The 15,652-nt window shown below is 54.8% G+C and overlaps 4 protein-coding genes across 4 annotated transcripts; 2 read left to right on the forward strand and 2 right to left on the reverse strand.

Annotated features, from left to right (window-relative positions):
* Positions 1-2,706: 2,706 nt before the first annotated feature.
* On the forward strand, positions 2,707-4,347 carry THITE_2144834 (uncharacterized protein; the record flags this gene model as incomplete). The annotated part of the gene is made up of 7 exons (XM_003653772.1): positions 2,707-2,724; positions 2,771-2,774; position 2,848; positions 3,008-3,159; positions 3,225-3,745; positions 3,809-3,874; positions 3,940-4,347. The coding sequence occupies 7 exons, from the start codon at positions 2,707-2,709 to the stop codon at positions 4,345-4,347; spliced, it is 1,170 nt and encodes a 389-aa protein (XP_003653820.1).
* Positions 4,348-7,165: 2,818 nt separating this feature from the next.
* Positions 7,166-7,735, reverse strand: THITE_160883 (uncharacterized protein; the record flags this gene model as incomplete). The annotated part of the gene is made up of 1 exon (XM_003653773.1): positions 7,166-7,735. One exon carries the CDS (start codon positions 7,733-7,735, stop codon positions 7,166-7,168), a length of 570 nt encoding a protein of 189 aa, XP_003653821.1.
* A 1,906-nt stretch (positions 7,736-9,641) lies between these two features.
* Positions 9,642-10,379, forward strand: THITE_2129383 (uncharacterized protein; the record flags this gene model as incomplete). The annotated part of the gene is made up of 4 exons (XM_003653774.1): positions 9,642-9,694; positions 9,823-9,887; positions 9,999-10,174; positions 10,218-10,379. The coding sequence occupies 4 exons, from the start codon at positions 9,642-9,644 to the stop codon at positions 10,377-10,379; spliced, it is 456 nt and encodes a 151-aa protein (XP_003653822.1).
* A 768-nt stretch (positions 10,380-11,147) lies between these two features.
* Positions 11,148-15,127, reverse strand: THITE_53748 (uncharacterized protein; the record flags this gene model as incomplete). Its single annotated transcript, XM_003653775.1, has 5 exons — positions 11,148-11,306; positions 11,415-11,733; positions 11,818-12,122; positions 12,239-12,322; positions 12,380-15,127. 5 exons carry the CDS (start codon positions 15,125-15,127, stop codon positions 11,148-11,150), a joined length of 3,615 nt encoding a protein of 1,204 aa, XP_003653823.1.
* Positions 15,128-15,652: the final 525 nt, after the last annotated feature.

The following is a 15,652-nucleotide window of genomic DNA, read 5'->3' on the forward strand; positions in this document are numbered from 1 at the left end:
TACGGTATATAAGCTCTAAGTCAATAACTATATATACGATCTCCGATTTGGAAGATGACATAGAGGTGCTAGACGTAGTAGAGCGGTCCAATACGATATCCGAGGTATCAGCTTCGTTCCTAGATTTAGGATCGCCAACGAAATACATATAGTTATAGGGTCGATCGCGCTTACGGTCGTTATAGCGGTCCTTCCAATCGTCGTATCGGTCTTTTCGATCATTACGCCAATCGTCGTAGTAGCGGTGGTCGTTATAGCGACGATCGTTATAGTCACGGCGGTCGTCCCGATCTTAGTTATAGTTACAATCGACTAGGCGATAGTAGTCGCCACTATAGTAGTAGCGATCCTTATAATTGCTTCGAGACTTATTAGCTTAATATCAAGGCGCCTATTTAACCTTTTCTTCCTCTTTGTACTTGTCCTTGCCACTTAGCTTCTTCTATACGTTAGGGAACTTCGCTATAGCTATAGATTTGAGTATAGCCTACGATTGTTCCTACTTATATAAGCATTGATCGAGAGAGGTAAAAAACTAGGGGTAGCGGATATATCGCTAGATATTTAGATCTATATACTCCTAGATCTAATGTATAGTACCTTGCCAACTAGAGCCGTCGGCATTGTCATTTATTGTATAAGCCTAGTGTAATTTACGTTCGATAAACTCTATAAAGGCTTCTTTATTAGTAGCAATATCTTTAAGGTAGAGGAAGGTTGTATTGAATTTCTTAGTAGCAACTATTGAATCTAGTTTAAAGTACGTCTTTAAAGCCTCTAGTATCGTCTTAAGGCCTTACTCCTTAAGAAAGCGACGATAGCTATTAGAAATCCTATTGGACCACCAATGTTTAGCTCTGCCTTTAAGGAGTATTAGGAACATCTTAACGATCTACCGCTTAACAGATCCGTCGTTATCGTCTTCAATAAAGGTTTCAATATAGGCTTAGAAGCGATAAGCATTAGTATAAGTAATTGCCTTGCCTTTATAGATTACTCCTAGGCCATCGGGATCTAGGTAGTATAGGTCGAAGACTCTAATGTCCTCTCGCTTGACTTTGAATTCGATGTAGCCTGCTATATAGCTAGAGTCGAATATACCGTCTTAATATTAGTGGCTATTAGGCGTTGGACTATCGCTCTAAGGGTTTGGTCGACAATAATATAGTTCTATACGATATAGGCTATTGTAAACGAGGTTATACTAGGAGCTAATAGTTATACCGCCTTTAGAAATTGGGTATATAGTCTAAATAGGCGTAGGCTATATAGGGTAAGCTAGTAGGTTTAGCTACGCTAGCAGATAAGGCTATGCCAGTTGGTAAAGACCCTAGCTAACTAGATATATAGGTGCCTACTAATACGGATCTAGGCCGGTATACGATGTAACCGGTATAGTTGGGGTTGACCTAGGCAGCATCTACAGGGTCTGATTGGCCAACGAAACTCAGGCCGTTTCTACGAACTACGGCGTAGCCTACGTGTAGTATTACACTATAGGTATACACTACCTCTGAATATACTATAGGCTGTTCAATATAAAGTTATTGAGGACCGGAATAGTGGGCTGAGGTTAATAGGGCGCCATTCCTATATATAGGCGATTTATAGCCTCCTAATAGGCCTACTACAAAGCCTAGGAATTAGTCCTCGTAGAACGAGCTATAGATTATTCCTCTAGATATGCTATATAGGCTTCTATCCGGCGTATATTCTAATCTAAATTTTTTATATTCGATTAGATCACTTCGGTTACTTAGGCCGTCAACTTATCTATTAGATTGATTTAGTCGTATTCTAGGCGGTTAAGGCGCTAATCGATATATACGATTGTCTACTTATTATAGCCAAAGTTGGCTAGCTTCGAGAGCGATTCTTCAGCACTATAAAGGTCCTCTTCTATATTATTGTCGCCTAGCTATAAATCGTACCTAGTGACGAAGGATACTTCTATATCCTATAGGTCACGATCGAGGGTTGTAGAGTCTCGAGTATTGTAGAGTCCACTGTTTAAATTGGTCGAGAGGATTAGATACTCGACCTAAATACGCTAGGTGTTATAGGCTTCGGCTACCTAGTATTCTTAGCCTAGATCGTATTCCTTGACCTATTCTATCGATAGAACGGTCAGCGCTATAGATAATTAGGCGATCGCTAGTAGATTCTTAGGAAACTCGCCTAGTATATCTAGGGCATCCTTTAAAGGGTTGTTTTATAAGCTGGAGGGCTTCCCTAAGCCCTTTACTACTTTAGGAGGTATATTTCACGTCAACCAACGTAACTAACTAGCCAACCAAGTAAATAGTACAGTGTAAGTGGGTATAGAGTAGAAAGGGTAGCCTTCAACTATAGGTTATAGTAAAGGCTCTAGATACTAGCTATATAGCTAGCTAAGGGGCTCTATAGCGTCGAGGGTATTATTAAGCACTTGTAGGCCACAAGGTCTAGCGAGCCTCAGATTAGGAGAGTAAAGTATAGCTAAGATATAGCCTACTTGACTATAAGAATATAGGGGCTATAGCGCTTAGCGAAAGAGGGGAGGTATAGTGGCTGTCAAAGTCCTTGTTGGACCCAACTACTTAGTAGAGATAGTTGTAGTTGGCCTCTGTAGGGCATAGAGACTTCTGTAGGCGAGCCGTCGCGAAGATTGTAGATGCTCGAATGGTTTAATCGAATAGATTCGATTGATCAAATAGATCGAAGAAGATGGCGGTCAGCGCGATCGTAAGTCGTAGCTACCATTTGATGCGGTGACATACAATAATAGTAGGCAGGTAAAATGGTAGAATGAATGATGATGTATTCAAAGTGGGGAGGCTCCTACTACTGCTAAGATATTCTTGGCAGTGTATGGGGTGCATAGGCCATGTAGGGCAAACCCTGTATGGAGCAACCCTAACCCAGAGCTTAACCTAGAAGGGGTCATCATCTATTTATATATACAAGAGTATCCGGTATCACTTGTCCGTCGTCGTCGTCAGGCTAAACTACGCTAACGAAATTGCAGCATCGCGCCACTCGACGGAGCATTCTCCGAAGGTAGCGCGGACTACGAGGCTGTCACCAGCTTGTACGATATTCCGGATGAATTTGTGTGGGAGCGCGAACGGGGGGTTACACACGTATACGGGCGTCGCCTGGGCGGCGCCGGGCGGGAGAGTAAGTGTGCTGCCTTTTTCGGCAGTTGTGTTGCGTGGCTTTAACCGAGTTTCTCACCGCGGCAGCTCTCTGGATGCACTTTTTGGCTGTGGTGCCCGCAGCAGACATCCCCGGCCGCCAACCAAACTGGCAGAAATGGGGCTTCGTCCTCATATGGATTCCAAAAACCGAAAAGCCACAAACAGACAACCCGCCCCCTTACCCTGCCGCGGCGCCCGAAAAGACATACACGGTCGCGGCCATCGTGTTCGAGCCTCCCGTTGAAACGCTGCAGCGACTCATCAGCTTCGGCCAGTCTGCCAACTGGACCGATGCAGCCGTCGACCCTTTTGTCTTGGTCGACATCGCACTCGCGTCGTGGTATCACCGCGTCGACGATGTGGCGTGGCGGGTCACACACTTGGTCCGGGAGGACGAGGTGGACATCTTCCGCCGAACGGGGATGCTCCGGTCGACAGACGACGCTGCCGTCACCGACTTGGACCTCCACCGCATCCACACGAGCGCGAAGAACGCCATCTTTATGGAGGAGGCGTTGCGGGCCGCTATTCGACTGGTGGATTTGGCCGTGTCAGATCACGAATCCGTCTTGAAAGATGGAAGACTTCTTCAAGAAAACACACATTGACGCCTGCGGCACCGCCGCGAGCTGTTTCATTCGACAAGACTGAGGATCCTAAGCTGCCAGGCCAGAATCAAGAACACCGTGGATCTCGTGAGCGACGCACCGGGCACGCGCCCATTCCGGCCGTCCCGTGAACTAACCAGCAAAGCGGACAGGCCTTCCACATCAACATGGCACACGACAGCGCCGTCAACCTCGAGCACAGCCGCAGCGTCCGGCTGATGTCCATCCTCGGCCTGGTGTTCATCCCCTTCAGCGCCGTCACGTCCGTCTTCGGCACGCAGTTCTTCAGCCCCGCCGACGACGGCCGCCACATGCAGGTCAGCGCGGACTTCTGGATGCTGTGGACCACCGCGCTGCCGCTGACCCTCGTCATCCTGGCGGTCTGGTGCGCCACCGAGCGCCGCGAGCCCCTGAAGTGGCCGGCGCCGGCGCGCTTTCCCCTGCCGCGCTGGTGGCCCGAGGCGGCGGCGCGGAAGGGGATGGCGGCGGCCCGGGGCAGCGGGGGCGGGATGTTGGCGGCTGCGACGGAGCTGAGGAATCTCGGTTCTCAGATTGTGTGAAACTAGCCGTCAAGTGCTCCGGTAATGAGGCCACTGGAAAGAATGGTGGTTGGAAGAAAAGATACCTAAGTTCGTGATGTCCGATTGGGGTTGCATTTTCATCCTGAACATCGAAAGTTAATGGCTCATCGTTGCACGTAAATGAAACGCGTTGTTGTCAGAACTTTTGTGTGCGTTGACGAGAGGAGTTGAAAGTCGGCGATGGTACTCGAAGAATTCTTCCTTCGGCCCGGAGATGTGGGCCCGGACATGTGGGCCCGGACATATGGGCCGTTGAGTCCCCGCAGCCCCCGCTTTTGCTCCACATCTCTCCGACCTCCGCCGTCCGTCCCCTCCGGAGTTAACCAGCCAAGCCGCCGACGGCTCATATAACCGAGCATCACATACAGAGCATTGGCCAGCCCGCTTGAACGAGTATGCAAAATGTTGGAGTCAACATGACTAGCCGAATTCTCTCCGCTGCCAAAAAAAAAAAAAAAAAAAATCACAAAACAAAAAATAGAAACGGAATAAAGTAACGAGCTCGACCGAGTCGAAGTCGGGACATCCAAGTAATGGGAGGTGGGATGGCATCGTACACACGCAAGTAGGAAAGCGAGAAAGTCAATGTGATCGCTTGAATTGATGTCCAGATCTTCTGGATGAGTTCCCAGTGGCTGCTGAGAGCATGCATACCGTTGGGGGAGAAAAAAGTTGAAGAAAAAAGGAATGTGCTCGCCCAGATCGAAGCCGGGACCTTCGAATCGGTCGGGTTAGATGGCGCGTCACTCATGTGAGGTTAGAGGGTCACAATGAGCTTCGCTCGCGTAATCGCCCGCCGACCGCTGTGCCAACTACACCACGAGCTCATTCAGGGGGGGAGGTTGTTTTGCACACCAACCACAAGCGCTTATATGGCCTGTGCCTCACACACCTCGAAAAACAGTCACCTAACTTGCCTAATTAAACATCAGGGCGCACTTCCTTGACGATCTCTCAGTCAGGGCCTTCTCTTGCAGCTTTTTACAGTGTTTGTTCAATGGCAAGAACTTAGAGTCGACCACGTTGGACGTCTGGGAATGTTCCCTTCGCTTCCCAATGTGCTCCCCCCTCGCTGCCCCCTTTCACCTGCAGTATTCTCGAGGTGTGCAAGGTGGCGAGGAACAATGGGTACAATATCTAGCGACTGGACCAATCTGCTGCCGCATCCGCTACCCCCAATTGCTGGTTAGCGTTGCTTACCGGTGTAGAGTTTCACAACCTCCCCCGCTGGCGCCGGCCAGTTGTTGCGCTGATGCTCTTGTTGTTACACCGTTCTGCCTTCACCTTCCGCTTGCTCTACTTAAAAAGTAAATGAGCTCGCCAAATTGAAGTCAAGACGAAATTAATGGCCGAGTACCTTGGGGGGGAAAATGAAAAAGGAAATGAGCCCGCCCGACTCGAAGTCGGGACCTTCAGGTCTGGTACGATAGCCTTGGGTTAGAAATCGCTTAATCGCCCACCAACCTGCTGTGCCAACTACACCACAGGCTCATTTCGGGGGGGGAGGTTGCCTCAATGGAAGCCGCAAGCGCTTATATGCCCCGGGCCTCTGCTTTCCTCCCACCTCAGCTTGTTGATACACACGCAAACTTCCGCCGGCTTCATGTCCTGAGAGCGACAGTGTTTTCACTACCCTCCATTTACTTACATTGCTTCCTCCTACTGCTCACATTTACCGCCTTACCTTGCTCGTTCGCACCCGATACTGACAAACCGCACCCCCAAAACTGACAAACTGATCCTTCACCGCCAAGCGCCGCTGTTGCCGCTGCTGATGTTTGTCCTGATCCAGCAAATGATTGGGTTGTGGCTACATTACAGACACACGAAGTGCCAATGAGGTGGTGTCTCAGTACACTCCAACAGCATAAACATAGGTACTGTACATGACTACCAATACAAAGGAAGTATGTCACGCCACCGCGAGGCTCCTCTCGGTGCGCCCAACCCCTTGCCCAGTCATCCGTATCTCCCTTTCTTCATTGCCGTTGCTTGTCTGTCTTACACGAGGTGGACTGGGCGTCGAAAACATTGCCATGAACATTGCCATGGAGAGTGGTTGTTGCAGGTTACGTTGCGGAGCCGCTGAGCTGAGGTTGGCCCGGTGCGCAGAGTGGTGGTTGAGCTTGGCCGGCACATTCAGAAAGGGGTTTCCTTTCGTTGGGATTGGCCAGGTTGATCGCCGGATTGTGACTCGGAGAGACTTGAGTGATGGGTTGTCTGGGCTTCGTGCTTGTTTGTACGCTCTTGTGCGTGATTTTGGCCAAGGTTGAGTGCCGCCGCACCTGACGCCAGGGTGGTGGTTGTGGAAACGGTGAGGGAATTGGCATGGAGACAAGAGGCAACCGACTGCGTAGAGATGGCATATACCATGCTGCTTGAAAGGCTTACCGGGCCAGAGCCTGCTTCAGATAGCGCACCATTGGTCCTTCCTCTTTGCTGTCCCTGTTCAACGGCCAGAGTTAGCATTTTTCTTTTCTTTTCTCCTTTTTTTTAAAAAAAAAAGTTTAAAAAAAAGAAATAACATAAGAAATAAGAAATAAGAAATTAACAAAATAAGAAAATACAAAAATAACAAAATAAAAAAATACAAAAAAAAAAAAAAAGAAAAACAAACTGAGTATATGGAAAAGCTCGGGGGCCGAGGAGGTGTGTCCAAGTGAGTGACTACCAGGTAAGCTACCCGAGACTGGAGGTTGGGTATATCGTACCACTCGCGCCGAAGAAGGGTTGAGCAGGAGCGGCCCCATCGCCGCGCTTTGATGGCAAGTCGATCTGCCAAAATATGCATCCGTACTTAGTTGTGCTCGTGGCCGGGTATCCAGTGAGCCTCCAGCCTGACGGAGACGCCGCACTTCTGGATGACAACCGACTGGGTGGCGATCAAATCGAGGACCGGACGGGCCAACGTCATGATTGCCTGGTCGAGCACCCTGGTCCCTTGAAGATATTCCAAATTGTACATGTTGTCGTTGAAGATCCGCACCACAACTGTCTTTCCGGCGAGAAGCGGGCAGTTCGAGAACTGGAGTATCTCTTGTGTAGCGACGAAGAGACACTCGGACAAGGCGAGAAACTCGCCTAAGCGACGGTCGTAGAGCGGAGTAACCGGCCAGGCGGCTCGAATCACCGGCCGATTCACCGGCTCACCCGGCAGCCATTGCGAGAATGTCACCGCAATCCCCCCTTTATCCTGTTCAGGCGACTTGGACGCGTCGCAAAAGAGGTTCATGTGGATGTATGTGTCGGTTGAGGGGCAATTCGCAGCCCACTCCGCGTACAGCACCGCTGCTTCCTTTGAAGGTTGGATGTGTACTATGCCGTCGAATCGAGCGCATGGTGCCGGTGGCGTTGGATAGGGATTCATGTCCTGTATACATTGAGAATCAGCACGTTTGATCGCGGCCTTGAGCACTCTCAGCCCCTGAAGCTGTGCGGTGGCCGCATAACGGGCTCCCAGCAGTCGTCGTCGCCAGGTCGGCTGGGTGTGTTAGATGCGAAAGAAAGCCCTGTCAGGGTTGACGAGCGGTGTCGGGAGATCCGGACTTGTGGGTGCCCAGGATCTCATTAGTCGGATGTGCTTCGGGCCTCTGAGAAATGGGTATCTCGCAACCAAACGAGACAGTGTGGAGATTCCTTGGACGTCGAGGCAACGCTGATGATTCACCGCAACTTCCTGACTGACGAGCCTAGCAGCAGATCACCTCGAGCAGTGACGCTGTGGAGGACACGGCTTGTTCCCAGCAGGAATAGATTAAGTCCATCAGGGACGTTGCCGGAGCCACCAAGTCGTGAAAGACGCAGGAGGAGCCATGTTGTCAAAGCCAAGGGAGACGTTACCATGGCCGTCGGAGACATCGCCGAACTTCGCCAAGACCCACGGGATGCGACGCATGGGATGGGATGCGCATGTACATAGATGTACACCGGCAGAGAGAAGAGAAATAGGTGAGTTCTTACCGCTGTGTGGGTATCTTCGCAGTTTTGTGACCGAATATCGCTGTGCAACTTGCCATCGGCAAAGACAGAAAAGACACCTGGTCGGGTAATTTAGCACTGCGAGACTTGGAACGACACCACAAGAATCGTGGATTACTGACTTAACAAAATGGCGACAGAGAAAGTTTGGTAAGCTGGCTCAGAACCGCAAATTGCGCGGCGGGGTCTTCGCGATTGTTGACAGAACCTTAACCGCAGCGGGGGCCAGAAGGCAGCCAGGGAGGTTCACGAACGAAGAACTTTTGCAGCATTTGCTTACCCGCGGCCAACACAGCGAGAATCGGGCACAGGAGCGAGGGTGAAAAAATAAACAACATTTTTCTGCTACCTGTAATCATGGGATGAAAGCATCTGATTTGGGCACAGGGCCAGGTTGCCCCCTTCTCGACACGCTGAGAATGAAGTTAGTGAGCAGAACTTGGCGTGACAACTCTCAGCTCTCAAACTCGCCAAAGAAATACCTATGGTCTTGTCGATTTAACGCGCCTTCCTTCACCAGCATTTGAGCCCTAGGGCGTTGATTCGGAGAAGCCAATCCAGCTGTTGTGGTCACGCTTGTATGATACTTCCGTTTTTGAATACGAGCCAATCCTCCCAATTCTACCCCCCTTCCCTCCCCTTCGAAAAAGAAAAGAATGAAACTAAACGGACACTGCCAGATCCATTATCAGACCAACCCTCGCACTGCCCAAAAAAAGTAGACAAGAAAAAAAAAGGAAAAGAAAAGAAAAAGAAAAACAACGGAACAGAAATTGCTCTCTCACGCACACACAAAGCACCCCTACCATACAATATAAGAAGCATTCATCGTGTCTCTGGATAGTAATAATGAATATATGAATATCTTGCCTAAATCCCAAATGCAAAGGTTTCCGCTTTTCGCTGTTCTGTTCCCGTTTTGGGAAACGCCCGGTGAAGCTGCCGGTGTGGGGGCAACGGCAGACGTCGGGGGCGACGGGCAACAGGTGGGTCAACACGGCACGGAGTGTCGCAACCGGAGTGGGGCTGTGCGGCCGGAGCGGGGCTTGCGGGTCCGAATCCGGGGGTTTGCGTCTAAGGCGGAGTATAAACGGACAAGTCGGTTGCGATAGAACCGATCCAATGACGTTGGCCCCGGCTTCAGATGAAACCAAAACGAAAGATACCATCTACAACCAGTAGGGCATAAAAGCGCTTTGCGGCTCGCATGCCGGTAACCCTCCCCCCCCAAATGAGCTTGTGGTGTAGTTAGCACAGCAGTCGGCGGGCGATTACGCGAGCTCTTCGTAGCCACCATGCCATCTAACCCGACCGACCTGAAGGTCCCGACTTCGAGTCGGGCGAGCTCGTTACTTTTTCACAATTTTTTTTCTTTTTGCCCAAGGGTACGCATGCCCTGAGCAAGTGGTTCCTGTATCACAATCCGGATACTTGAGTAATTTGTCCCTCCAACACGGTATTACTCAATCATTCCAGCTGCAGGGTGGGAATACTCGAGACCACATCAAGACACCGCCGCATCATTGTCGCATTTTTGCAAGGTGCGCAAACATTAAGCACGGTAACCCGTAACGTGAAGCGGTGAAGCTGGCATTAAAATACATCTTTACATACTAGTCTCCCCATTGAGGAACGCTGCTCGGGAAGCACAGCGGTGCTAAAAGGCAATCATCAAGCATCCTCATCCGACTCCTGCTCGTTCGTGTCCGGAGCCACCGTGGCAGGCCTAGCAAGCGGCGTGCTCTGCATGGAGAAGCGGACTTTCTCGACCGGGTCTATGCAATTCAGCACGTTCGTCGCCGTTCTCAGCATCCTCTCGCGATGGAAGGTGTGCTTGGCGTAGTGGTACGAACAGAGCACCGCTCGCTGAGCCCCGGCCTCCTGTTCCGCACATCAGCACTGCCGAGGGCGGGTACACGGCCCGGAACACGGTCTTTATCATAGTGGAGGTGTCAATGCGGGTGACGAGTCGGTCGGGCTCGACGGTCCCTCTTCGGGGCTCATCGTCCCCGTCGTCCTCGTCACCATCGTGATGCTCACTTCCTGTCGATGTTAGCTTTCGTTTCCAGAAGACGTCGAAAACGGCATGTAAATGGTTGAGGAGAGGTTAGGGGAGGTGTGGGAGAAAGGGGGAGTCAATCCTGGGCTGGGATGAGGGTGGACCAAAACCCGGCGGGAAGCGCATCAGATACTCCCAATTAAACCAGGTGGATGACAACGGACAGGTCAGTTGCGTTGAACCTTGTGTTCAATTGACGCAATGCTCTACTTAGGCTATCTTGGAGATATTCATTCTGCAAAGGAGAACCTGACCCTCTACACGAGTGCCCAGCCCAGGGTTTATCCGTGAACATAACCCCGTGCTTGCCATGCGAGTCGCCCCAATATCTAAGAAACCAGAAGAAGCAAGAAACAGACAACACACTGACAGGCAGACGAGAAAAAGGAAAGGAGAACGAGGAAAGGGGAGAGGTGGAGAAGGAAAACGCGGAGAGGGGAACAGGGCAAGTGGAAACGTGCGGGAAGACCGAAACGAGAGACAACAGAAACGAGAGACCAGACACCACCGACAATCCCTGAAACAGACCATCAGACATCCGCCGGCGAATCAAGAGACCCAACAACAAAGGAAAAGTCCAAAGAGTGACGGAGGTCGGCGACGTGAAAACGACCAGAAGGAGACAGCCGCCCAAACCACATCCGCGTAGACCCAGCGACGCGTAGACCCAACTACCCCCCTCCACGAATATCCACCCACACGCCCAACACCCATCCACCACTGCACCATGGTCCTCGTCCCATCAGGCCGACACATCCGTCCTGCTTCCCCCAAACGCCTTCACCATGACCCGCTCCTTCTGATCATGAATATACTCGCGAAACCCGCGCCGAATATGCGTGGCAGCGCGCTTGCCGCGCAGGCCCGTCAGCGTGCGCAGCGGCGGAGGCGGGGGCGGCGCCTCGCCGTCCGCGCCCCTCAGCCCCGTCGTCCGACGGCTACCCCTCCCGCTATCGCCGCCCGCCGCAAGCACCACCCGCGGCTGGCCCTGCTGCTGTTGCTTCTCCACATCATCGGCCGGCGCAGCAAACGACCCGTCCCCGGCGGCGGGACGCCCAAACGGCCAGAGCGCCGCCAGGCCGCGGACCGCGGCGTCGGCCCAGGCGTCGGGGAACAGGCGGATCAGCGCGCCCCAGGGCAGGGAGAGGGCGCCGAGGCCGACGGAGAGGCCCCACTCGCGGGCGGACAGCGGGGTGATCTGGAAGGCGGCGCCGCCGAGGAAGATGATGAGGATTTGGCCGCCCACGATGGTCAGCGTGATGGCCAGGAAGAAGGGGTTGCGGGTCGCGCCCTCGAGGATGTTGAGGTTGTTGTCTAGACGGCGGTTGCTGCGGGTGGGGGGGGGGGGGTGGTGGTTAGTTTGAGTTTGGAGAGAGGAAGAAAAAAAAAAGATGGGGGGGAGGAGGGCTCACTTCACTTCGTTGAAGATCTGCAGCCAGACGAACGTGTTGAAGACGAGGGTGCGAAGGTGGGTTGCCTGCGCGGCGTCGGACGTGTCATAGCCGAGGAGCCGGGCGCCGGCGAAGTTGAGCAGGAGCGTGATGGCCAGCTGGCAGAGAGCCTGGCCGACGATCATCTTGCCCATGCGGGTGGTGATGAGGGACGCCGTCTTCTTGTCGGGCTGGCGGTCGAGGACCGAGGGCGCGGGCGGGTCCGTGGCCAGCGCGAGCGCGGCGAACGTGTCCATGATCAGGTTCACCCAGAGGAGTTGCACGGCCTAGTGGATGGATGTCAGGTACTTGTTTTTCGCTTGAGAGAATGCCTCTTTCGGGGTTGATGCCGAGGGGCCTGTCTGAACACGATGGCTGCAAGCCAAGGCGGAGGAATGCTTACATTGAGAACAGATTGCTCCTCGTCGCTGGCAACGGCAGACACAAAGGTCAGGACGACGGCGGTGAGGTTGACGGTCAGTTGGAACTACACACAGCGTCGTTAGCTCACATGCAACCGCCACTCGGAGCGGGCGCGACTCACCTGCAGGAATTTCTTGACCGAGTCGTTCACCGCCCTGCCCCAGGCGATGCCCTTGACGATGGACGCAAAGTTGTCATCCATCAGGATGATGGAGGCGGCCTCCTTCGCAACCTCAGTGCCCGCAATGCCCATGGCGAACCCGATATCCGCCATCTTCAGCGCCGGCGCGTCGTTGGTGCCGTCGCCCGTCACGGCGACCGTCTCGCCCAGCTCCTTGAGCGTCCGCACCAGGATCCGCTTGTCCTCCGGACTCGACCGGGCCAGCACCTGCAGCCTCGGGACGAGCGCCTTCAGCTCCTGCTCGCTCTTGCGGCGGAACTCGGGGCCCTCCATGGCGATGCCGCCGCTGGCCGGGTCGTAGATGCCGCACTCCCGCGCGATCGCCCGGCCGGTCAGGATGTTGTCGCCCGTGACCATGCGCACGGTGACGCCGGCGCGGCGGCAGTCCTTGATGGCGTCCTTGACGGACGGCCGCAGCGGGTCTTTGATGCCGAAGATGGCGAGGAGCGTCATGTCGCGGTGGATCTTGTCGAACTCGGCGGCCGTCAGCTCCTGCTGGCCGGCCAGCTCCGCCGGCGGCCACGACTCGAAGTCGCGGAACGAGGAGCCGATGGTGCGGAGAGTCTGGCCGGCGTAGGAGGTGATGGTGTGCGAAAACATGGCGCGGTCGTTTTCGGTCATGTCGGTTATCGTCAGCCTATCATTGCCAGGGTGGGCGATGACCTTGGTGCACCTGGAGAGCAGGATCTCGGAGGCGCCCTTGACGTAGGCGCGGAACTTTCCGTTCGGTAGCTTTACGACGGTGGCTGAGAACTTGACTTTCGAGTCAAACGGCACGACCTGGACGACGTCCGCGTTGGCTCGCTCTTCCTGGATCGGTCTGGCGCCGAGGTGTTGACTGCAAAATGTGAGCAGGGCGACCTCGGTCTTGGATCCGACGAAGGTCTTCTCGCCATCGACGACACCCTCGAACGCAGTTGAGTTGACAGCATTGGCCTGGACGACAAGCTGTTTGGTCGTCATAGAGAGGCCCCTGACGAAATCGCCGAGAGACACGTTGGGGATGTTGATGGCTGGAGGGGGCCCGCCAGCCGCATACTCGTCCACAGGCGCATCGGTTCCGCCGAAGCTCAGGCTCTTCCCCAGCGTGGCAGCCACCACGGTCATCTTGTTCTGAGTCAGGGTTCCGGTCTTGTCGGAGCAGACGGTGGTGGCATTGCCCATGGTCTCGCAGGCCATCAGCTGCCGCACCAGGTTGTTATCCTTCAGCATCCGCGTGGTCGCAAAGGCAAGTGCCAGCGTCACTGCCAGGGGCAAGCCTTCGGGTACGGCCACCACGATCACGGTGACGGAGGTGATGAACAGGCGCAGGAAGGCCTGCCCCTTTTGGCCGGGCGAGTCATGGTTGTTCGGCAGCTGCGCCAGGAACTTGATGAAGAGCACGAGAAAGAGCAGGAGCCCGGCACCGCCGCCAAACTTGGCGATCCAGTCGGCCAGGACGTTCAGTTTCTTCTGCAGCGGCGTGTCGTCTTGTTCGTCGGTCATGGACATCATGATGCGGCCATAGCTGGAGTTGACGCCCACGGCAGTGACCAGGAAGATGCCGGTGCCCTCGTGTACCTTGCTGCCCGAGATGATGAACGGATCGAGCTTCTCAATGTCGGCGGGCGGAGTTGCTCCGCTGGCCACCTGCTGCAGCACGGCAAACACGTCGTCAGCGGCGACCTTCTTTAGCAGGTCCGACTCGCCGGTGGCCGAAGACTCGTCGCACTTGACGCCGTGGCCCGAGATGAAGACGCCGTCGGCCGGCACGACATCGCCGGTGAAGAGGTGCATGACGTCGCCGACCATGACGTCGAAGACGGAGATCTCGGCCGACCTGCCGGAGCGGACGACCTTGACGGTGCGGTCGCCGGCCTTCTTGTTCAGGGTGTTGAACTGGCGCTGCATCTGGTAGTCGTTGAGCGTGCCGATGGCCACGACGATGACGATGGCGATGATGATGGCGACGCCTTCGACCCACTCGACCCGCGGCTCGCCGTCGGGTTGCGGTACCCCAAAGGTCTGGTACAAGCCGAGGGCGAGCGACACGACGGCGGCAACGGTCAGCAGGATCAGCACCTTGTCGTTGTACGCAATCCAGGCCAGTTCCAGCAATGACTTGCTCTTCTTCTCGGGCAGCCGGTTGGCGCCGAAGACGCGCCGGCGGTCAGCGAACGGGCCTGCAGCGGGGTGCGCAGCCGGCGTAGGGGTCGCGGGGCGGGCGGACTTGAGCAGGGGCTCGGTGTCGCCATGGGCGCCGTACTTGGGGGTGCCCCGCGGGACGACGTCCTCGAAAGCCACGGCGCCGTCAAGGGTGGTCTCGTCGTTGCTGAGGCCGGCATTGCGGCTGGTGCGCAGGCCCTTCTCCAGTCCAGCCAAGCCGCCGAGAGCGTAGAAGGCGTCGAGGCTCTTCGGGTTGAGCAGCTTGGACAGCTGACCAGGCGAGAAGGCGAACTTGTTGTCCTGGACGACGAACAGATCCTCGTTGGTCGGGTCCGGGGTTAGGGCGTCCTTGACGTCCAGGCGGAATCCCTGTCGGCCGTGGTGGCGGTGGGCGGACGGCAGCGGGAGTCTGCCCGGAGTATCGGCGGGCGAGGTAGGGCTCTCGGGCTGCGGTGGGTCAGTGAGAGTCAGGCTGCCGGGAGTCGACACATACAAGCGGGCTTGGGAACATGGGGGCGTGGGGCCGCATCCGGGACGGAACATACCTCATTCTGGGGGGAAGCCGGGCGCGCCATCGTAACCGTCGGCCTTGAAGACGCTGTCCGGGGTCAAGCGCTGACGCTCAGCGACGGGAGCCGGTGACGGCGCCGGGGCGGGAGATGATGCCAAGCTTGGGGTAGTATGTGTGGTGCAGCGGTCGGTGGTCTCTCGAAGCAGTCAAAGTGTGGAGTGCAGTACCGTTGACGTCTACCCCTTTGACCGATAGCTGGCGGGAGTGGAACGGAACGCTTTATAGGGCTGGGGAATGAAGCAATGGAGCACCTCCTGGAGCAGCGCCGTGGCGAGGACAAAGGGCGATGAGATGGGGCGAGGCCTCCACAGCCATGTGGCCGTGATGCCGTTGCGCGAGTCGCGGCCAGTCAAAGTCGGATGAGATGGTGATCCAGCATCGGGCATTGGATTTGGACGCAGCAGCGAAATGCTCTTGTTGGGCCACCGGCCTGCTCACCAGCCCACCTGATCCATGGCGGGCGGTTCGCATTGTTATGGCATGGCGTGACGCCAACC

Source organism: Thermothielavioides terrestris, chromosome 3 (genome assembly GCF_000226115.1).
Source record: "Thermothielavioides terrestris NRRL 8126 chromosome 3, complete sequence".
Classification (NCBI taxonomy): Eukaryota; Fungi; Ascomycota; class Sordariomycetes; order Sordariales; family Chaetomiaceae; genus Thermothielavioides; species Thermothielavioides terrestris.